Genomic DNA, 24,156 nt, shown 5'->3' on the forward strand with positions numbered 1-24,156 from the left:
GGCAGGAGGAGCCCATGGAGGTTGACCCACCCCGGGAAGAGGCGGAGCCCATGGAGGTGGATCCGCCTCGGCAGGAGGAGGAGGAGGCGATGGAGGTGGATCCGCCTCAGGCGGGGCTGCAGGGGCCTTCCAGCAGCACGGCCGGACTGCCTGCGGCGCCGTGGTGCCCGAAGCGCCGCAGGACGGCCGGGGGCTCTCCCAGAGCCCCCAAACAGGCGCCTGGCCGCAAGCGGCGCCGCCCCCGCAGCCGCCACTAGCCCCCTCCGGGGATGGGCCGGACCAGCAGCCGCTCTGGAGCCACAGGTGAGCCCGGCTTCCCAGCCCGCACCCCCGGCCCTCATGCCGGGGCATCTCCTCTGCCCTGGGGCCTGGGGAAGAGGCGAGGAGACTCGCTGCCATCTTCTGCTCGGCAGCCCCAGAGCGCCGGGGGACACCCTAGGAGCCACCAGACACCGGGGGACAGCACCACCGACCCGAGGACAGCGCTGGAGGCCTTTGGGCACTTGCCCAAGGCCGGGAGACGGCTCCAGCTCAAGGTAGGAGAGGGGAGGGGAGGGGAGGGTAGGAGAGGGGAGGGTAGGAGAGGGGAGGGTAGGAGAGGGGAGGGTAGGAGAGGGGAGGGTAGGATAGGGGAGGGTAGGATAGGGGAGGGCTTGGGCAGGTCCTGGGAGGCGTGAGCAGCCTGTGGGACAAGGAGCCAGGTCTGGCTCACATGCTCAGGGAACAGCCGATCGCCAGCACTGGGGTCAGGAAGGAATTTTCCCCCGGGGCAGATTGGCCCTGGTCCCCGGGGGTTTTTTGCCTTCCTCTGCAGCATGGAGCATGACCACTTTGCAGAGCTCCTCTGGGCCCTTTTGGCTCGGGTCCTGCCTGCTGCTCAAGCACCAGGAAGATGGCCTCTCGTGCCCTGCAGCTGGGGGGAGGAAGGCTTTTTTTCCCCCCATGTGGGACAGCAAGCGTCTCCGGGGGTTTTTTGCCTTCCTCTGCAGCACTGAGCACGGCCCCTTGCCACGGCTTCTTGGGGCCATTTGGGCTGGGTGCCTGCTGCTCCACGAGGTGGCCCTAAACTTAGCTAGAACAGCCTCCCTAAACCCACGTAGAACTAACCTAACCAACGTTAAAGCAGTGCAACCAACTAACCACCCTTCCAGAAGCTAAAATAAAATGAAAATAAACACTTGTATCCCGTGTGTTTTGTGTCCTTGAAAGTGTTTTGGAGACGGGAGGGGGAGGCGGGGAGAGGCGGGAGGGGGGGTGGACGGGGGGGAGGCGGGAGGGGGGAGAAGGGCACGGCTGCCCTGAACCCATCACCCCCTAGAGATGAAGTCCAAGGGAGAAACTACTCAGCTGGCAAATATTCAAAACCACGTTTTGCTCACAGATCTTACAGCAAGTTTTCCCTCAGCAAACAAAAGATTAAACAGCAACAACAAGCAGAAATAATACTCACAAGTCTGAACCATCTTCTACGGGATTTTCCCGTACCGGCCGACACCGCCGGACCCGGCGGGCACACCCGCTGCCCCCGCTCCAGCTGCCCGCCAAGCGGCGGCGCCGGCCGCGCCACCCACGCGTGCCCACAAGCGGCCTCGCCGTCCCCGCCCGCCCGCCGGGCACAAGACGGACCCCAGCGCAGCCCCGCCCGGGCACCGGGACAGCGCGGAAGCGTCGCGGCGCCGGTTCCCGAGCGGCAGCAGCAGCAGCAGCAGCTGAGAGGGGCTGCTGCTCGCCTTGGCCGCCATGCTGGACACAGACCCGACCAATCGCTACCGCCTCCCGCAAAGACCGACCCAGCAGCCCCGACGAGCGGATGGCAGAGCCGTCGCTCCTCGGCCCCGCCCCGTGTTCGGGCAAAGGCGGGAACGAGCGGGAGTCGCGCGGTTTGGCTGCTCCCGAGAGAGAGTTGGAGGGAAAACTCTTCCCGCCCCTGTCCCTTCTTCTCCGGCCGGGCAGCCTCCTGGAGCTGCCGCCGCTACAACCGCTGCCGACAGCCCGGTGGCCCCGCTGTGCCAGCCCACCCTTCCATGGGGCTTTTTCTTGTGCGTGGAGTGTCCGGTGGAGACTTTTCAGTGCTGTGTGTCACAGCTGTTTTATGTGCTGATTTTTCTCCCACTCTATTTTCTCATTAATTCACAAGAGGGTTGTTGCAAGAAGGATTTCTGGAAACGCTTGAACATCCATAGAATTGGCTTGGAGCCAGAAAAGCACTGTCTCTTCAAACACGTTTTGCATTCTTAACACTACAGCACTCAAGAAAATCGGTATTTCCACTTCTACAGCCATTGCACATTCTGTGGCGGGTCACAGTCCAGAAGCACCGAGCCTTCCTAAGCTCTGTCCTCTGCCTCGGAGGGTGACGCTCCCTCCAGAAACGCCCCCACCTCTCAGAGGAGGGACAGCTGCTGCTGTCCCGGGGCTGCAGGCTGGGCTCTCAAACGAGCCGAGTTCCCAGGGCACTCCCAACAACTCGGCTTTCGGCTCCTGGAGTGAAATGCAACCTTTGCAACCACCTGATGCCGCTGCCCTGCTGGGCTGGGCACAGGAGCCCTTCGCCGTGACCAGGGCAGGGACATGCAACGCTGGGCTTGACTCGCTGCGGAGCTGCAGGGCTGGTGTGTCATCCTGCAGCAGGGGGAGATGAAGTGCCAGCGGGGGCAGTGACAGTGACTGTGCCAGTCAGCGCCGGCAGGCGACAGGAACAACCACGAAGCCACTAATGAAATACATGCAAAGAGTACAGCACGGGAAAGAGCACTGGATCAGCACCCGGTGGATTGTCCCTTCGTTTTCTGTCGACTATCAGTGTTCTTTATGGAATTATTGATTTCTTTTTACTGATGTATGGCTGGTCATTTTAATACGTTTGGGGATTTTTTGGCTATTAGTTTTCCTTTCTTTTACAAGGGGAAAATGGTGTGGGACAAATTTTTATTCAGACATGGTATAGGACTAACCCTGTTTTTGCCAGTGCCTAACCAGACTCTATTGAATGGAGCTTGGGACTTGATACAAGGCTTCATGCAAATTTGGCAGCAGAGGGACCAGGGGATGTGTCTCAAGCAATACTACAGTGTGTTTCAAAAACATGATCCCAATATCACATGCAGAGTGATTTCCAATTGGGTCCATCTTTCCGAAACATCCTGTACTTGGGGAGAGTTGTGGAAACAAACTTGAGATGGGTCCTATGTTACCTCTGTTCCTGCTCCTCATCCCATAGACATGTAAATATAGAAAATTAAATCGATAAATGTGTGCACACAGAAGCCCACAGGAGACCACCAGAGACTGCAGGAGACCGTCGGAGACCGAAGGACACCGCTAGAAACCACAGGACACCATTGGCTCTGCGTCTTGGTTTAAAAAGGAAAAAGGTTTTCACATTTCAGCAAATAATTAAGACTCTTGTTTTCTCTCTCCTTCTCCCTATATATGTGTCTATGGACAATATAGTTTAGAAAAATATGTAAATATAGACTATAACAACTATAAATGCATGCACACAGAAGCCTGCTGGAGACCGCCGGAGATCACAGGAGACCGTGGCAGACTGAAGAACACCGCTGGAAACCACAGGACGCCACTGGAGAACGTCGGAGACCAAAGGACACCGTGGGACCTGCGCCTTGCCTGGAAAAAGGAAAAGTTTCTTAACAGTTTACAAATACTTCAGACTTTTTCTCTCTCCCTCTGTAAATAATAGAAATGCAGTACGGGAGGAAGGGAGAAAAAGTCTTCTTTTGAACTTACAATCATTACGATGCCACCTGCTACAATAATAGATTTTAACATTAAAAGAAACATGCTCCTAGTGATACATCTAGTAAAAAACCAGGAAAGATTTGTATCAGTTCTAGTGTAACATTGTATCTGCTGAGACTGTGGCTTCCCTAGATGTCAGCTGGGGAATATAGAGGCTGCAGAAAAGTTTGTTGACAGATAGTGGGAAACTTGGATTTTTTTTCCCAGTTAACTTTTTCTTTCCCCTTTCCTCTTCTTTGCGCCCCTGTTTAGGCTCACGACCTTCCAAAAGCTATTGCGGCAGATCATACACAAGTCCCTGCCGTTTGCTCGAATGCTGTAACACCATCAGGCAGGTACGTTATTGGAATATTTATGTGAAAACTTGACTTCAGTTTAATATTAATTCCTCTGTGTTCAATTACAGATGCTTTCTTGCCTACGTGTTTCATTTAGCCACATCTTACTGAAAATTGGCACCTTTACTTGTGATGAAAACAGGTGATTTGGCAGTATCATAGATTTCTGTTACAAATACTCCCTGGCAAAATTCTCATGTCATGATTTTGGGGTAAATTATTATGTTATGCTAGATGTCATTTTCTAGTTGTGCTGCTAGGAAACATTCATTTCAACTTACTAAACATGCTGCATTATGGTATACACACAGCTTACTATTCACAACAACTTCAAAACTCAACATAAGATAAAAAGAATTACTTACAAGATGGCAAAACCTGTTGGTTACAGCTAAGCTGGATGTGCAAGTACTGTACATTCTGGCTTCACTCCAATGGAGTGTGGAAACTGTGGTTCAATTTTATTATTATCAGGCCTGTGCACTACTCGGATCACCTAAAAGTTGAAATTTCCTGTTGATGAGGTTTAAGCAAATTTCTTTTGATTGAGCCAGAATTTACAATCTGATATTTATGACAGTTCTTATGCTTTGTGGGGGAGGAAACAGTACATGATCCATCAGAGAGTTTGCCAGGAGAAATTGCTCACTTGAAATTTATTCACAAAAAATGTTAAAGAGCAACTTCACAAGATTTCACTGCTTTGCACCATGTAGTTACAGCATTTCTAAATGAGTGTTGAGTGTTCTGAAACCAGATTTGCTGCTTCACAAAAACATGGTCCCACTTGAGTCCAGTAGGGTTTCTTCTGCTCTTAAACCTGAATCAGGCACTTAAAAGCTTCAGTACACTTGTAAATTCAAACCTCTGACAATTTACTTATTCCTATCGTTTCTGATACCCAGAATACGTGAAAATAAAACTTTCAGCTCGACAGTTGTCATTGAGAATGATACGAGTTAATCTAGACCACACAAATGGAAAAATACCATGTTAGCCAAGAAGCCTTTCTTAAGAGGTTGAAATAAACTTCTCAGGATCTTTTAAGCTTCTAAGTGTGAAATAATTAGTACAGCTTACAGATGTGGAAGAGAAATGTTTTGGTATCATAACCAAAGTATTCTTTTCTCTGTGAACTTGAAGACAATCTATAATATCGCATAGGCACTTCAAAATGTGTTCTGTCGCTGCTCTATTCTCATCCATCATTTCATTTTAGATATTTCAAGAAACTTGGTCATTGTCTATCCCATAAAATGAGAAATAGATTTTTACAGAAAATCTCCCAATATAAAAAGTCAATGCAGTGGACTGTGATACAAAAATTATTTGAGATACATTTATGTTTGAGCTTCTGATGAATTATCTAGTTGTTTGCAATCGCTAGGATTTCCCTCAGTAGTAAAACACTGGCAATATGCCTGAACACAAGAAACTATTCATGCAGCACATTCATCCTTTATGCAGTTAAATTAAGTTTTTAAATCACAAAAAGATTTGGCTGTTACGTAGTATGCTTAAATGATACAATATTGACCAAAATGAGACGATCACGTCTCTCATGCTTTGTTCTGTTTCAGAATCATCTCAGCTTGCAAAGCTGATCAGTTTTCTAGAACACAGATAACAAGAGCTCCCACAGGCTTTTCATTTAGAAGGCCACAAAAAGAATAACAGAGATGACATATCTTTCAATTGAAAATTGGGCTTACAGACAGTATTTTACCTCAAAGTGCTATGAAAATTGAAAATTACTTTCTTTAAAACTATGTTGTTTTTTTTTTTTAAACAATCTTATAGCTTAATCCTTAATGTATTTTTTTTTTTTCAAGTTTTATTTTTTTTCTGATGAGAATCAACACAGGAAAATTCTAAATTGTTTAAGCAAATAAAGTATTTGCTACAGTTGCACTTGATCAACATCCCATTCTTTCCAACAAGTGAACAAATGCAACCAAGTTTCTTTCAAGAGCCATACAGAAGGAGAAAGTACAGATTCTGCTCTGTGTGACAGCAAGTAGGTGAAGGAGCTGCTACTGATTTGAAAACTATACGGGCTCTGCTGTGTCAGTTTTGAGCTGGGGGAAGGAAAACAGCCCTTACTGTTTCAATATTTAGGTCCACATTTTCTCATTTGCAAAGCAGATCTGTTGCTTGGAGAGACTGATGAGAATTACCTGGAACAAACACTATTTTAGCATAGGATCTGTTTGTTTCCTGGCCAAAGAGTCACTATGTCTTGGTTAATAATACCACAGGATTTCATCAACATATTTCTGTCTCAAGGGGCCCAGTTCTACTTTATTTTCCAGTAACACATTCCTTCCTAATTCCTATTTCAGACTTAGAGATGAGCAGCATATAATTTCTTCAGTGTCTACTTATCACCCAAGGAAGTCAACAAATCTCTTTTCCATAGCTACAAGGAGTTTTCAAAGATGTGACAGTTCCCTCCAGGCATCAACTGACCTTAAAGAAGGAGCAAAACACAAAAGAATCAATAAATGTGAAAAAGACCTTTGGTATTAGGGAACTGAGATGAACTGGTGCACCTTTCTTCCCTACTGATTTGAAAAGAATGCTGTTTGACTGCTGCTCATACTGATAATCCACAAAATATTTGCTACACTTTGTAGCCAAAGGCAGTGCCATCAGCAGCTTCAGAACACACCCTGAAACAAAAATCAGATACTACAGCTCGAACTCTGAGGAAACAGCATCAGTGACTAATGACAGCTGTAACATGGAAGGCACAGTAAGCAACAGTTGTAGAAGTTCATTAATAATTTATAATGGCTCTGTTTTGAATACTGACATTTTCCATTACTTTCATTATACCTGTTATTATGAGATCATTACATCACCTATCAGACAACTGTAACTTTCTTCACTTTGAAATGAAAACTTCTGGACAATACACAAAGTTACACAAGCGAGGGAAGTACACAGTGATTTCACAGGCAATTTGGAACTGGGCTCCTGACTTGCATTTCTGACTTTGAAAACCTCTCTCCAAATCATTTGCCATCTTTCATTAAGATCCAGCAGCAGCTCTCTCCTGTGCCTCCTGCTTTCCTTTAGTCACCCAAAGCCCACAGAGCTGCACCGCAAGCTTGAAGAACACTATGCCAGCCTCATGTCCTGTTTCTGTCACCTAGTTTTTATGTACCGTTTCTCACTAATTACAACACCCAGTGACTCCTCATCACACGTGACACTTCACATAGTACATCCACGCATTATTTTAGCAGCATTGTATTTGCACAGATTAGCTGCTGAACCCTCCAGATGATGTCTTGCCTTTCAAGAAGGGTGTAGTACAACTGCTGGGATTCTACAGGAAGTCAATAGGGCAATAGTGAAGAGAAACAAGTGTGTTTCAACATCTAAAAGGTAGCTATGAAGAAAAACTTTTGTGTACATCCACTGCACACAGGACACAGAATAATGAGGCTTAAGTTAAAAACCTGAAAAACTTAGGGTATGGAGCAACCTTTGCAACAGCAGTAATATTAATGGAATTTTTAAAGAACAAATTAGACAAGCATTTGTAAGGAATGATACGGAAAATTGATCATCCTCCTTTGGGATGCAAGCAACACTAGACTATCTTTAAAGGTTCTTCTTTCCTCATTGCTGCCCCCCTGTGTGTTTCTGTGGTCATCACACAACCATCATCGTATTATCAAGGATTAACAGCATTTGGATGCACAGAAACTGTCTTTAGAGTTATGTCCGCAGACCCTGGAGTCAAGATCTGCTCTTTTTCTCTCCCAAGCTTCAGTTTAAGACTGTTTTCAAAATACTGAGTGAAGTAGAAATTAGATGCAGACACTGGAACATGCATAGAATTGTGTTAAAAACAACGCAATGCAATAGTTCTACACTGGCTAGAAATCTCTGAAGTGTTCTGATAAGACTCAACTTATTAACTTATTTCTAGGAAATAAAGTGTCTGGGGCCAAAATCAACATGATGTTCCAATAAAATCTAAGTTTTTTTTGTTTTGTTTTGTTTTTTTTAAATTGATGTATTGAAAAATGCTGGAGAAGGAAATCGGGATAGAAATGAAAACCCATTCAGGGAGTCAGTGCTATAGATTGTCACCACGCAATCTGAACATGGTAACTGCAGCTCATATATTCAAAACAAGCGAGTCAAAAGTCGCGCACTCCCTGGGGTAGGGGAGGGTCTTTCTCCTTCAACAGGCTCAGGCAAGAAGCTCTCACTGTATTTTGAGCTAAGATGCAGTGAGCAGAATGCAGCTTTTCTGACAGATAAAGCAAGACAAAAGGATCTAGTGCAGCAACTTCTTTGCAGTCTCTTGCTCCTAAGCCCCCTTCTTCAACTCTTCTTTCATCTGGAGACGGGAAGGCAAAGCGTGTCCTGTCCCTGGAAGCCCACACTGTACCCTGCTTGTCCATGGGAAGAGACAGAACCCGCCATTTGTCTCCAAAGACATTTATGCACAGAGAAATGAGTGGAGCAGTGGATCATGGAAGCATAAGCTGCAGTGGACAGGATTTAGAATCAGTTCTTTTCTTGTCCATGCTGACAAAGTAAAACCAGAAATTCCTTACTTCATAGAAATTCTCCTAAAGTAGTTGCTGCTCTCAGTATTTGTCAAGTCTTTAATATCACAGGCGAACAGACGCAGCCAGAACATTTCCTCTAATGACTGCTCTGAACTACACAGGCAGGCACAGGCAGCTCCCAGTGTCATTAAATACACACAGCACCACTTGGTGGTGAAAGCAGAATCACCACTGACATTAGTTTTGTTTTATAACCCCTTGAACATGAACTGGGTCTGGTCTGCCTGTCCTCACTTGCCAAATACCATGCCGGTGCCTTCGCTGTAAGAAAGCGGAGCTACCGAGCAAAAGAAGTCCAAGAGAGCTGAACCTCAAAGCCAGGAGAACCAAAGGTTGCTGAGCACCACACAGATGCAGCCACTTGGAGGAGCTTCCAGAATTCTACAGCATTTTATCACATGGTTTCTGGTGACACAGCCTGAAGATATGTTTAAACACACAATCCAGCTTAGTATCTGCCTGTACCCCAAAGAAGAGCAACATCAGCTCACAACTGGTGTTTTCTACAGACCTGGCCCATAAACAAACGTGCCAGACACAGAAAAACTAAAGACTTAGAGCAGCTGAAATAGAACTATTATTTTTCCATTCCATCAACCAGTTATGAAACTACCTATGGCCTGTGCAGTTACAGAACAGAACACAATAACTAACAAAAAGAAAGGCTTTTATTCAGAATAGATCAGTGCGTCTTTACAAAAAGTCATGAGTTAAACACACAAAGTCAGTGTTATCATTAGCAACGCACCTTCCCTGAAGAGGAACTCCTCATCTTTTATCAAATGTCAACTGCAAGAGTGTGTAAACAAAACAAAACAATCCACACCAAAACCCGCCCACACCCCAAAAGCTCTATTTAGATTATACATCTCTATAACATGTCTTCATAGATGATAACCGTTGAATTCATACTTCCGGTCCTTCTCCTCCAGGAACCAGCTATAAAAGATAAACACAATATTCTGTTAGTGCCACACATTTGAGTTCTACAAATCCATATGTGACAGTTCTTGTTTTACAACATTTTAGCAGATGGAGACTTCAGGGTTGACCACAAAAGCGTTTTTATATGCAATATTATCTTTCTCTCCCAACAGATGAAGTCAGTTACTGCCAGACAAGCACATACTAAAAAGAATCTCCAAAACACAAAGAATGTTTAACAAAACGGAAATTAGTTCCTAGAGAACAAACATTTTGGCTTTTGTCTTTGTTATTCAATTTAAGGAAACAATTCTGTCTAGAAACGCTACAGTTGATTTCTAAGAGGACAAAGAACATGCTTCCTTTCATGAAGCATTTCTCCAGTCACTCATTCTTCCCCAGACTGGCACTAGACTGGGAAGGTGGTTTCCTCTTGTCAACTTCTAGCGCTATGCACAGTCCAACAAGTAATAGAGCCTGAACCCTTCTACAGGCAGCAGGGAGCCAGGCAGCATTGCACTTTCCTGTGAAGAAAGTAAAGAACTGACCAACAGGAAAAGAAATACAAAAGGAAAAACACAGATAAGGGACAAAAAGGAGAGCCACTCCTTTCACTGACATATTCCTAATAAATAGCTGAACACTTCTAGAGACAAAGAGCTGAGCTGCCCTTGGGACTGACCTAAGAAAAAGACTAAAGCACGGGTTTCCATGTGTAAAAACGTGTCCTCAAAAGACACAAGATCTAATACAGAAACATGTTGATGTCTTGCTGAAAATTTGCACTCTTACGAATCACCAGCTTCTGCTTCAAGGACAGCACACCACCAGCTCCACTGGATGGGAATAACTTTTCCCCATAGAAGAAGCCACAACATGCACCATCCCTTAAGGATGAAGAACAACAAGCAGAGCAGAAAGAGGCTTCAACATTAAGTCAAGATGGCACTTGCTCAGACACACAGTGACGAGGTGCAAGGTGGACAAGACAGCAAAATGGAGATTATTCCTTCCTCATTCACACACAACTGCCTTAGACTCAAGTCAGTCTTACTCGTCCCACAAAATTAGGAATGCCCTCATGCAGGAATCTCAGAGTTTGCAGCCATCTATGCAGACAAGCAAAAAACTACTGTGGGTCTGTTTTTCTGTTACTTAGGAAGTTGCAAAATTCAGCTTAGGGATGGATAATCACAAGATTTAACTTCTGGTTCAGAACTGATCTACATACATCAGCACATGATAAACTAGATATTGGAACGCTTCCGAATCAGTATAATCCAACAGACGTCCAGATTTTCTTTTTGGAGTACGTCAAGGTACAACTCTCTGGGCATCACATGCTGTCATAATTGCCAAATGACCTGATGAGCTCATAAACATCCAAACTGCTGCAAATACAACTATACATACGATAATGGATGAAATGCAGATGCATCCCATCCTACACCGTTATGTAGGCAAAGACTCATGAACTGTAGGAACCGGCCTACAGACTGGGCAACAAAGCCAGTGGTTCCCTTGCACACCTGAAGACCAGAAAAGCATCCACCAAAATAAAGTTAGGGCTATGCTCTCTTCATGGTTTGGGGTTGTTTGTTTGTTTGTTTTGTTGTTGCTGTTTTTTGGTTTTTGTTTTTGTTTTTTAACTGTAACATGTACCAAGTAAGGCAGTAAGATCACTTTTCTGGCACCACTCACACATCGATATGCCCCAGAAGCTACCTGAAAGTAGCTTATGGAACAGACCTGTCTGGAAAGCTCAGCTTGAAGTAGTTGAACTAAAATACTGATTGGTTTACAGGCAGAGAAAATAAATGCATGCAGCATTTGAACAATGATGACTTACCATTGTTATGTTATTTCCATTGAGCAAAATCTGGTCTAGCTTTGTGATTCTTCTGCCCTCGGGTGTAATCTCACTGAAGTAGCATTAGAAAAAGGAAGTAAGAACAAATAACCAGGGACAATGACTGCAGTCTTGATTACAGAACTGACATAAATCTCTGTATTAAGATGATATTTGCTGGAACTAACAAATACATTAGCCATGCTGCAGTGTAATCTTGATAAATTGGCCACATGGGTCAAGAAAGCTACCTGGCAGCTAAAAAGATCCATTGCACTTTTCTGCTCAGCACATAAAGATTTGCCCTCTAAATCTTAGCAATTTCTTGAATATCACCAATAACCAACACAGGTTTCAAATAGCAACATGGTGTGACAAAGTTATAAATCCTTATCCTTAAGTCCACTAATTTTTTTAATCTTTGCCTAGACCTTAAGGAAATGTAAAACCAAACAAACTACTGAGAAGTTCAACACACAACCCACGCAAAATAAAGGCTACCGATTAGGAACCTGATTGCAAGTATAAATCACAAAACTGCTACTCTATGGCACGGCTGCCCTGAGCCGATCACCGCCTAGAGATGAAGTCCAAGGGAGAAACTACTCAGCTGGCAAATATTCCAAAAACATAAAAACGTTTTGCTTACAGATCTTACAGAAAGATTTCCCTCAGGAAACAAAAAATTAAACAGCAACAACAAGCAGAAACAATACTTACAATTCTGTAACATCTTCTAGTACCATATCTGAAAATGCACTTTCAAGGAAAATAAGGCCTGGCATTTTAAAATCAAAGCATCTGACAGTATTTTCATTTTATACCAAACTGTGAATTTATGTGTAAAATAAAAGTATCAGAATAATACACTCGATCCATACAAAAGGGTTCCACCCAGTGAATTCAAACATCTCAAAAGCGATAAGGGAACGGAGCCAAAGCATAAAGTGGACGGCCTTAAACATTTCCATCCAAGGATACTGACAAAGTCATCGAACCCTAGAAGTGTTCCAACAATTTCTTTATCGCTCTTCATCACAATATGGATGCGCGAACCTATGCATTTGTCCACAAGTTCTGTAAATAGAATAAAACGAAAGGCACAACACATTATTTTGTAGAACATACATTTCTTCGAACAAAAAACCCGTGACATTGTGATGGCAAAAAAAGGAATTGCCACAAACAATGGCTTTAAAAAAAAACAAAGACACGAGAGACACCGGGAGGACCCGCCCGCACCGCTGGCCCCCCCGCCTCGGCCCGGTGGAGATTTTCCCGTACCGGCCGACACCGCCGGACCCGGCGGGCACACCCGCTGCCCCCGCTCCAGCTGCCCGCCAAGCGGCGGCGCCGGCCGCGCCACCCACGCGTGCCCACAAGCGGCCTCGCCGTCCCCGCCCGCCCGCCGGGCACAAGACGGACCCCAGCGCAGCCCCGCCCGGGCACCGGGACAGCGCGGAAGCGTCGCGGCGCCGGTTACCGAGCGGCAGCAGCTGAGACGGGTTGGTGGTCGCAGTGGCCGCCATGTTGGACACAGACCCGACCAATCGCTACCGCCTCCCGCAAAGACCGACCCAGCAGCCCCGACGAGCGGATGGCAGAGCCGTCGCTCCTCGGCCCCGCCCCGTGTTCCGGTAAAGGCGGGAACGAGCGGGAGTCGCGCGGCCTGGCTGTCTCCCGAGAGAGACTTGGAGGGAAAACTCTTCCCGCCCCTGTCCCTTCTTCTCCAGCCGGGCAGCCTCCTGGAGCTGCCGCCGCTACAACCGCTGCCGACAGCCCGGTGGCCCCGCTGTGCCAGCCCAGCCTTCCATCGGGCTTTTTATTTTGCGCGGAGACTTTTCAGTGCTGTGTGTCACAGCTGTTTTATGTGCTGATTTTCTTTCTTTCCACCCTATTTTCTCATTAATTCACAAGAAGGTTGTTGCAAGAAGGCTTTTTGGAAATGCTTGAACATCCATAGAATTGGCTTGGAGCCAAAAAAGCACTGTCTCTTCAAACACGTTTTGCATTCTTAACACTACAGCACTCAAGAAAATCGGTATTTCGACTCCTACAGCCATTGCACATTCTGTGACGGGTCAGACTCCAGCTTCCTAAGCTCTGTCCTCTGCCTCGGAGGGTGACGCTCCCTCCAGAAACGCCCCCACCTCTCAGAGGAGGGACAGCTGCTGCTGTCCCGGGGCTGCAGGCTGGGCTCTCAAACGAGCCGAGTTCCCAGGGCACTCCCAACAACTCGGCTTTCGGCTCCTGGAGTGAAATGCAACCTTTGCAACCACCTGATGCCGCTGCCCTGCTGGGCTGGGCACAGGAGCCCTTCGCCGTGACCAGGGCAGGGACATGCCACGCTGGGCTTGACTCCCTGCGGAGCTGCAGGGCTGGTGTGTCATCCTGCAGCAGGGGGGGATGAAGTGCCAGCGGGGGCAGTGACAGTGACTGTGCCAGTCAGCGCCGGCAGGCAACAGGAACAACCACGAAGCCACTAATGAAATACATGCAAAGAGTACAGCACGGGAAAGAGCACTGGATCAGCACCCGGTGGATTGTCCCTTCGTTTTCTGTTGATTATCGGTGTTATTTATTTTTATTTATTTATTTTTTATTGATGTATGGTTGTTTTTATTAATCTGTTTTGGGATTTTCTGGATATTAGTTTTCCTTTCTTTTACAAGGGGAAAATGGTGTGGGAGAAATTTTTATTCATACATGGCATAGGACTAACACTGTTTTTGCCAGTGTCAAACCAGACTCTATGGAATGTAGCTTGGGACTTGATACAAGGGTTTGTGCATATTTGGAACCACAGGGACCAGGGGATCTGTGTTGCCCTCCCCAGTTCTGTGGCAGAAGGATTTAAATTTACAATGGTTTGTTGGAAACATACAAAAATATTGGAAAACGAGCTTAAAAAGCCTTAATCACACTGGGGGAAACACCACATGAAGAATAACCAAATCCACTTTTCTTGAACAGTGTGCACACATACGCAGGCACGTCACAAGAAGAACCAGAAGCCACGAATGCATTGCAAAGAGCAAGTTTTATTTTAGTTACCTCTCTACTGGGGGATCTCCGAAGTTGCACCTGAGCTCCCAGGCAGAGGTGACACCAGCGGGGACGCAGGCGCTGGTCAGTTCAGCCCTGCTGGAAGATCCCTGGGCCTGCTGAGCTCGCCTGTATTTCAAGGCTTCAGGCAGGCGCAGCCTCCTGCTCTTTGTCACAACAAAACAGGAATCTCAGACATAGTGATAAGGTGCCTGGAGTTTCTCACAGGCCTGTTATCTAACACAGAGGTTCTACTCATCAAGCACACAAGGTCAGTAAAACAATTAGTGTGATGTATGTGCTTTTTCTACAGACAGGTGCAAGTCACTTGAGGGTATTTACATTTAACTAACCTCCTCGTCGAATATTCTGCTGTATCCCCATGCAAACAGAAAGAGGAACAGCTGTGGAAAAGTAACAGGACATGGACTGAAATCTCAAACACTTTGTATGAAGTCTCAAGCAACACTACAGGGTGTTTCAAAAAGATGGTCCCAATTTCAAGCACAGAGTGATTTCCAATTAGGTCCATCTTTTAGAAGCATCCTGTACTTGGGGAGAGTTGTGGAAACAAACTTGAGATGGGTCCTATGTTACCTCTGTTCCTGTTCCTTGCACCGTAGTACCGTGGTGGGATTCCCACTTTGAAGGTGGTTGTTTTGAAGTGAATAAAACAACTGTTGGAAGGAATTGTGGGAATTCAAATACATGGTTATTACACCTCTGCACGAACGTTCGCGTTAAACATGGAGGCAAATTTTGTGCACACTGTAACTACTGAAAACAAGAATAGGTTTTGGAGAATGAGGCAAGTACATGTTTTGAGCAGCTGGACAAGATATGTCTTTGAAGAAATCAACAGGTGTGAAAGCCGACTTTGTAAAATCTATTGGCTTTAGGTATGTCATTGATAAAAGAACGTGGGACCCATAAACAGGGGCAAGTTCATGAGGAGAGGGTCACTCTGTCTCTTTCTGTCAGGACTGATGGTGTCTTCCTCCTTTCTCTTCAAGTTGTTAGGCAGTGTAAGGCTTACCCCAGTGTAAAGTCGGTGTTTGCATGAATCTGTGTAGCTTATTGAGATAACTGCATCATTTGGGTTCTAGATATAATTCTTAGAGGCTCAATAGATTTTTTATTTTACCATTGTAAGTACATTAAGCTTTTGTAACGATTGATGCAAAGTTTTATTCAAAGGGGCTGCAACTTGTTGAAGGACTATGTATTCAATAAATTGCCAACTTGTAACTTGTACCGTGTGTGGTTTCACCTGAACTAAGTTTCCAAGCCTCAGCTGCTTGTTTCCTCCCTAATTTATGAGGACGGAACACCCCGTGGCCCCTGCGCAGCAGCCCAAGGACACCAGGCCCTCTCCTCCCCTCTGCCCCTCTGGGCTCCTGCTTCATGCCGGGGCATCTCCTCTGCTCTGCGGCCTGGGGAAGAGGCGAGGAGAGTCGCTGCCATCTTCTGGTCGGCAGCCCCAGAGCGCCGGGAGGAGTCCTGAGGAGCCACCACAGACCGCGGGACAGCGCCAGAGACCCAAGGACACCGCTGGAGCTGGAGCTTGCCTTCAAGGGAAAAGGTTTTCACATTGCACAAATACTTCGGACTTTTTATTTCTCTCTCCTTCTCCCTGTATACGTGTATACAGACTATAGAGTTAATAGAAATACGTAGATATAGAAAATAAAAACTATATATGCGTGTGCACAGAAGCCCACTGGAGACCACCAGAGACCGTCGGGGACCAAAGGACACTGCTGGAAACCACAGGACGCCACTGGAGAACGTCGGAGACCAAAAGACACCATGGGATCTGCACCTTGCCTGAAAAGAAGGAAAAGTTTCTTAACATTTCACAAATACTTCGGACTATTTCTTTCTCTGTCCCTCTACAAAACATAGAAATGCAGTACAGGAGGCAGGGAAAAAAAGTCTTCTTTTTAACTTGAAATCATGTAAATGCTATCTGCAACATTAAAAGAAACCTGCTCCTAGTGATGCAGCTAGTGATAAAACACAAAAGATTTGTATCAGTTCTAGTGTAACATTGTATCTGCTGAGACAGTGGCTTCACTAGATGTCAGCTGGAGAATATAGAGGCTGCAGGAAAGTTTGTTGACAGAAAGTGGGAAACTTTGATTTTTTTCCCCAGTTACCTTTTTTTTCCCCCTTTCCTCTTCTTCCCATCCCTGTTTAGGCTCATGACCTTCCAAAAGCTATTGCAGCAGATCACACGTTTCTTCTGAAGGATACAGATGCTCAAATGATGCAAAGAAATGTGGCCTACCATCAGAGCAGACCTGAGGCTGAGGAGCAAATTAGAGATTCGAGACAAAACCTTAGGAGGTATGCTTTTTATTCAGAATCTGGTCTTTGGGAACCCTTCTATCACTCCTCTGATTGGGTGAGAATCAAGGGTCTCGTCTGCTTACATGTCCTCTGCTCCTCCTCTCCTTCCCCTCTTGCTGTTTTCCTCCATCATCTCTGTTGTGTCTTCTTGTTGCATTCAGTAATTCTCATCTCTGGCATTTTGTTTTTTCTTCCCAGGTTTGGTCAGGAATTCGTAACAGGGCTGTTGGAGGAAGTACTGGAAGTAAGGCTGGACTGGCAACAAATCCACACCGTATTTTGGCAAAAAAGGGACACGGTTAGGTTGATTACTCCCCTGTCTGGTAGATGACAGGGACTGATTTGGGATCAGCACCCCAAAGGCTTCCTCCCAAGGGTGCTGAGCGGAGCGGGGGTGGGCAGGGCTGCCCCCCCGGTGTCACAATGCCAGCACCCAGCAACGCTGAGGTCACAATGCTCCGGGCAAGATCAAAAGGAGCAGCCAGGTTCCATGTCCACCGCCAGAGCTGGCCCGGGGGCAGCCCCAACACATCCCAGAGGAAGCACCTGAGGAGCTGGTGGAATCACAGGGCAGGGGCTGAGGGAGGAAGACCTTGCATGACGCTGCTGGAGGTTCTCCACTGCAAGGTGATCTGCTGACAGGGCCACCTTCCAAACTCAGCTCAAGGATGGAAATCCTTTCCAGGTGGATGGCAGTGGAGAGAGCAAGGGAATTTCTTCTGGAGGAGCACAGCAGAGCTCACCATCCTCATCCGCTGTGGAGCCAGGCTCAGGAGCCGTAAGAAATAGGAGGTAGAGGGGTTGCCAGGGTTTGCAGTGGTTTGGAACACCCACTGGTGTCCCACCAGGCACAAGAAGGAGTCTTGCCCACAAGGTCCATCAGCTCAGAGGCATTTGGGCACTCTCGGAAGTCCGAGACATGGCTCCAGCTCAAGGGAGGAAAGCATAGGATAGGATAGGGCTTGGGCAGGTCCTGGGAGGCGTGAGCAGCCTGTGGGACAAGGAGCCAGGTCTGGCTCACATGCTCAGGGAACAGCCGATCGCCAGCACTGGGGTCAGGAAGGAATTTTTTCCCCCGGGGCAGATTGGCCCTGGTCCCCGGGGGTTTTTTGCCTTCCTCTGCAGCATGGAGCATGACCCCTTTGCAGAGCTCCTCTGGGCCCTTTTGGCTCGGGTCCTGCCTGCTGCTCAAGCACCAGGAAGATGGCCTCTCGTGCCCTGCAGCTGGGGGGAGGAAGGCTTTTTTTTCCCCCAGGTGGGACAGCAAGCGTCTCCGGGGGTTTTTTGCCTTCCTCTGCAGCGTTGAGCACGGCCCCTTGCCACGGCTTCTTTGGGCCACTTGGGCTGGGTGCCTGCTGCTCCACGAGGTGGCCCTAAACTTAGCTAGAACAGCCTACCTAAAACAGCATAGAGCAACTAGCCTAGACCAACCTTAAACTACTGCAACCAAACAATCTTCAAAAACCTAAACCAATCTAGCTTCAAAATCTTCGCACAAGCAGGCATCAGCAACCTAAAAAGAACCTTCAACAACCTACAGCATACTACCTGAACCAACCTAAATCAACCTCAAGCAACCAACTGAAACCAAAGCCAAACAAACAACCTTCAATGACCTCCATGAACTCAGCTTCAACAACATGAAGCCTCTGAGAAACAGACAACCTACAAACACACAACCAGCCTCAGACAGCACAAAACAACTGAAAAGAACAAACCCCAAACAACCTCAACCAAGCTAAGCCAAATTCCCAAAAAAACCTAAACCACCAAAACCAAACCTACCAAAAAACCCAAACTAAACCACCTATTCAACCTAAACCACCAGAAAACGCCTCAACAACCTCAAACAGCCTACCCAAATCAAATCACCTAACACAAACTACCTAAATACAACTAAATCAACCTCAACCAAACAACCCAAAGCAACCTCAACACAAACCCTTCAAGCGACCTCAATGATGGAAACCAAACCTACCTAGTCCAACCTTCCTAAAAGCACAGACGTCCACCAACCTACCTGAACTGCCTACTGAAAAAAACAGAAACAAATCAAACCAACCTCAAAGAACCAACCTAAGCCACCCATCCTCAAATCATCTAAACAACCTCAACCAAACCACCTACATCAACCTCAAACAAACTACTGAAAACAACCTCAACAAAAACAACTTCACATACCCCACTTAAAACAACCAACGGAAAACAACTTCAGCCAAAAATCACCTACATCAAGCTACCTAAACCCACCAGCCTTCAACAACCACCCTCAAAGAAGAACCTGCCTCAAATAAACCACCTCAAACCACCTCAACAACCTCAACCAAGCTAGAAAAACCAACAACCTCCCTCCACCAAAACAGCCCCTGCTTGGAAGGGCTCCAGCCTGGCTGCACCATCCGCAGCTGCCACTCGGCACCTCTCCCTGTGGGCAACACAAGCGCCTGGCAGGGACCAGAGCACTTCTCGTGCATCCATGCCCAAGAAGCACAGCAGCAAAACAAGGTGTGGAAGACAAAAAGTCTGCTCGTCATTGCTATGTGTCATGTAGTTCTGGAAAACACCCCATGGTACCACACCCCTCTTCTTCTTCAACAACATGAAGCCTCTGAGAAACAGACAACCTATAAACACACAACCAGCCTCAGACAGCACAAAACAACTGAAAACAACAAACCTCAAACAACCCAAACAACCTCAACCAAGCTAAGCCAAATGACCAAAAAAACCTCAACCACCAAACAACCAAAACCAAACCTACCAAAAACCCAAACTAAACCACCTATTCAACCTAAACCACCAGAAAACACCTCAACAACCTCAAACAGCCTACTCATATCAAATAACCTTCTTCTTCTTTTGTGCATGCTCAGTCCTGCATCTCATTCTCAAGGTTCTCCTTCAGGAACCAGGGAAAGCTTGGCCTCTATTCCTGCTGCTGCTCTCTGCAGCTCTGGGACTTGCCTTTGCCAGGCTGTAAGGGATGTTTGTTCAAGCTAAACTGAAGAATGCATCAGTCTGCTCCTGGCTACACATGGGCTTGTGTTAACGATTGTGAACATTGGCTCTCAAACAGAATCAGAAATAGAAATAATGTGACATGAAATAACAGAAAATAAATTAATAAATTAACAGCAAAATAAAATATAAAATATAAAATATAAAATATAAAATATAAAGTAATATAATAGAATGTAATGTAATAGAATGTAATAGAATGTAATAGAATGTAATAGAATAGAATAGAATAGAATAGAATAGAATAGAATAGAATAGAATAGAATAGAATAGAATAGAATAGAATAGAATAGAATAGAATAGAATAGAATAGAATAGAATAGAATAGAATACAAACAAAACAAATAAAATAAAATAATATAAAATAAATAAAATAGAAATCCTTGTATCCATTGTGTTTTGTGTCCTTGAAAGTGGTTTTTAGGGAAGAGAGACAGGAGAGAGGGAAGGGAAGGGAAGGGAAGGGAAGGGAAGGGAAGGGAAGGGAAGGGAAGGGAAGGGAAGGGAAGGGAAGGGAAGGGAAGGGAAGGGAAGGGAAGGGAAGGGAAGGGAAGGGAAGGGAAGGAGAGGGAGAGAAGAGAAGAGAAGAGAAGAGAAGAGAAGAGAAGAGAAGAGAAGAGAAGAGAAGAGAAGAGAAGAGAAGAGAAGAGAAGAGAAGAGAAGAGAAGAGAAGAGAAGAGAAGAGGACTCCAAGTTTCTCCCTTCCCTTTTGATTCAGTCCCCTATTGGGAAGGGGAAGGCGGAGGGCGGGGTGGGGGCGTGTGAGCAGCTGTCGTGGTTGTATTGCTAGCTCGGGTTAAACCACAACAAAATAGTAAAACCAGTTTAACTCAATACTTTTTTAGATCTGGGGAGTTTAAGGAGTCCTTTTCCAGGAGCATGCAGGCCACACTTCAAGATCTCTTCCCCTCTCTAGACAACCATTTCTCAATTCCCTCATGCCCAGACACCTTCACTGTGATGGCATGAGAAGGCAGCAGGACTCATTTATTACTTTCTCAGCAGAAGTAACTTTTAAACATGTAAAATAACCTGAGGCAGTTCTGGGGTGTTTAAAAAAATATACGTCTTTAAGCACTTATGCAAACAAACAGGATAAGATAACTAACAGGATTTTTCAAAAGGCATCTTCTGATACTTCAGTCTGACTCCTAGATTCTAAAACAGGACGTTGTAAACTACGATTTATATATTCTGCTTATTTGTTTTCCGGCAACATCTCATCCATATGTGCGCTATTACTGTATTTTACAGAGTTGTATTAATTTTAGAAGCAACGATGATCTCAGATGTTAAGAATGAACTGTCATTTCCTCTAACACAAGTAGCTGTGAGCTATTATCTAGATGCATATTATACTAACGAGATCAGAGACTTGTAATCCCTAAGAACACAGTGGCATAGGTTGAATAAGAAATCTTTGCTAACGAAGTGAACTGTCTGTGTTGCAGCTCTTAGACCCGAGATATCACTTTACACATTTAGCTACATGAGCCTCAAATAACACAAAACAACTCTGTGTTAGCACATGGCATAAGTGTGGAAGGCTGAGATAGTGTGAATTATTTGTCTCAAAGCTTGCTTGCTAAAATAATATGATTAAGGCCTGCCTGTTACAGAGAAATGCTTGCTCATGCTGCTTGCTTAATTGGGCCTGCTGTAAAGGTCTAAATACAGTGAGTTAAAGTGCAAAATGCATGATCACTGTGAATTGCTAAAACTCAAAGAATGCTTGAAGTTTATGTGTTAAAATTTAATAGATTGTCTTCACTCTGTCTTTAGGCATAAAAATAAAATAAGATTGTTTAGCAGCATCTGACCTTGTTTGTGTCTCAATCTCACTCTTGGAATCATTTTTGAAACTTCCTGAGTTCAAAATTGGACTGGGAACCCACCCTGGGGGCAAACACCATAACTACAGCATAGCTGACTTCCATAACAGCTGCACATTGGTCTGAATTAATATTACAATTTAGTAGGTATATAGGTAGATACACATTCATAAATGCACAAGAACTGAAAGGAGTGATCTGTAACTGGTAGACTGGGGACTCTCCAACAGAATGCAACCCAGATCAACATGCACCTATGGGGAAGGGAAGTACAGAAACATTCTCCCAGGTTAAAAAACGGTAGGAAAAGGTGCTTGGAACATGTTATTGCAATCCACTGGAACGACGTCTGCAATAGCATTCGGAGCCTTGGCAAACTACCTTTTCTCTTCCACAGTGTCTTGAAACCAAGACTCATCATCTGTCACCAGCTGTTGTTGGCAAATGAAGGCATCACAATCAGAAGTGCGTAGGGCACCAAAAAGGAAACTTTGAAATATGTCACATACGAAACTCAAAGTGTTGCTTCATGGGCAGGGGGTTTTGATCCCTTAGAAAGAGGTGATCCCTTGTGCACTGAGACCCCCCTCCTTTAGTCACTTAACTGAGAGCCTCCAGAAAGCCGCCAGTCTGCACCTAACGCATGACTGACATATGGCTGACCATCAGAGTTCCCCACTGCTGTTAATTTCCAAACCCGACAGAATGACTCCCCTACTCCAGGGCCTGCCTGATTTCCTGCAGCTTCATGCCATACAGCTGCAAGATCATCCACGTGACACTTTAGCCCCCAAAGATGGGGGGTGGGCTGGAGATGCAGCAGCATTGACTTGGGGGCAAGAGGCGCAAGAACTGAGTGGCTGTGGGAGGCGGATGAGGTCGACTAATGCTGAACAAAAGACCACGGTGAGGTGGGCTGAATATCATGAAGGGCCACCTTCTGCTCCATGAGCCTCAGGGGCAAAGAGAAACCTGCCATGGGTGGAGGGAATCAAAAAGGGATCTAATGGACTGTATGCCTACTGCAGCTGTGGAAAAGATTGTTGGAGCTTGGGAAACAAAGGGAAGATGACTTCCTTGATTTTCAGTGAGGAAACTGGACATGCTGTCCCCAGTAAGTGAGCCAGGGGATGTCCAGTGGGCCCATTTAAGAAGTCTCATGGAAAATAAGAAGCGGGACTTGTTGATTACTTTCCCCCCTGGCCCCTTTTAAACCCCAATCAACCCAGCTGGATAATGGAAGCCACTTTACTGCTGGGGTGGTTCAAGACTGGGCCAAAAATGAAGGGATTCTATGGGTTTTCCACACTCCCTACTAACCCCAAACTAATGTGATCGTAAAGCAGACAAACAGGCTCCTGAAAAAAAGTGCTTAAACCTCATGAGCCTGAATGGGTGTCACAATTATGGGATACAGTTTTCCATGTTAACAGATAGGCGGCCAGTGGTTGTCCCCAACTTAACTGCTTTCTGTCCCCCAAGCCCACTCTATTCTGCCAGGGAAGAAGGAGAACAAGGACTCGTGGGCCTGCTCCACTACACCAGACAACCTGTTCGCATAGAACTACCCACCCTTGGCACTGTACCCCTCATTTTGAAGACACCAATGAATATAAATACAGAAAAGCTACTGACAATCACGGGAAAGAGCACTAGATCAGCACACAGTGGATTGTCCCTTCATTTTCTGTTGACTACCAGTGTTATTTATATATGTATGTATTTATTGATTTATTTTTATTGATGTACGGTTTGTTGTTTCAATCTGTTGTGGGATATTTTGGATATTAGTTTTCCTTTATTTTACAAGGGAAAAACGGTGTGGGAGAAATTTATATTCGTACGTGGTATAGGACTAACACTGTTTTTGCCAGACTGTATCAAATGTAGCTTGGGACTTGATACAAGGGTTTGTGCATATTTGGAACCAGAGGGACCAGGGGATGTGTGTTGCCCTCCCCAGTTCTGTGGCAGAAGGATTTAAATTTACAATGGTTTGTTGGAATCATACAAAGATATTGGAAAATGAGTTTTAAAAGCCTTCATCACACCAGGGGAAGCACCACATGAAGAATAACCAAATCCACTTTTCTTGAACAGAAAGAGGAACAGCTGTGGAAAAGTAACAGGACATGGACTGAAAACTCAAATGCTTTGTATGAAGTCTCAAGCAACACTACAGGTTGTTTCAGAAACATGGTCCCAATTTCAAACACAGTGTAAGCTCCAATTGGGTCCATCTTTGTGAAACATCCTGTAATTGGGGAGAGTTGTGGAAACAAACCTGAGATTGGTCCTGTGTTACCTGTGTTATCTCCGGTGCTTTATCAAGGCCTGTGCTTTAGACTCGCTCTGTTCCCTTTGGCCTGCAGGCTTTTCTGTGGATCTGAACCGAAATTGTGGAATCTACCATCCATGAAACATCTGGTAAAATCCATCAG

At 45.6% G+C, this 24,156-nt stretch overlaps 1 protein-coding gene and 1 long non-coding RNA gene across 3 annotated transcripts; one reads left to right on the top strand and one right to left on the bottom strand.

Annotated features, from left to right (window-relative positions):
- Positions 1-66: 66 nt before the first annotated feature.
- On the top strand, positions 67-16,265 carry LOC309437032. Its single transcript, XR_014183469.1, has 3 exons — positions 67-303; positions 15,992-16,095; positions 16,227-16,265. It is a non-coding gene; the product is annotated as an uncharacterized lncRNA (long non-coding RNA).
- LSM5 (LSM5 homolog, U6 small nuclear RNA and mRNA degradation associated) lies at positions 9,346-13,091 on the bottom strand. Of its 2 annotated transcripts, none has more exons than XM_082044660.1 (5): positions 12,952-13,091; positions 12,450-12,545; positions 12,189-12,216; positions 11,469-11,541; positions 9,346-9,634 (listed from the first exon to the last, which is right to left on the bottom strand). In XM_082044660.1, the coding sequence occupies exons 1-5, from the start codon at positions 12,995-12,997 to the stop codon at positions 9,602-9,604; spliced, it is 276 nt and encodes a 91-aa protein (XP_081900786.1). In that variant the 5' UTR covers positions 12,998-13,091; the 3' UTR covers positions 9,346-9,601. The 2 variants fall into 2 exon arrangements, with proteins under 2 accessions (XP_081900786.1, XP_081900787.1); XM_082044661.1 differs by having other exon boundaries at positions 12,894-12,996.
- Positions 16,266-24,156: the final 7,891 nt, after the last annotated feature.

Source organism: Streptopelia decaocto (genome assembly GCF_964273445.1).
Source record: "Streptopelia decaocto genome assembly, chromosome: 2".
In the NCBI taxonomy this organism is placed as follows: Eukaryota; Metazoa; Chordata; class Aves; order Columbiformes; family Columbidae; genus Streptopelia; species Streptopelia decaocto.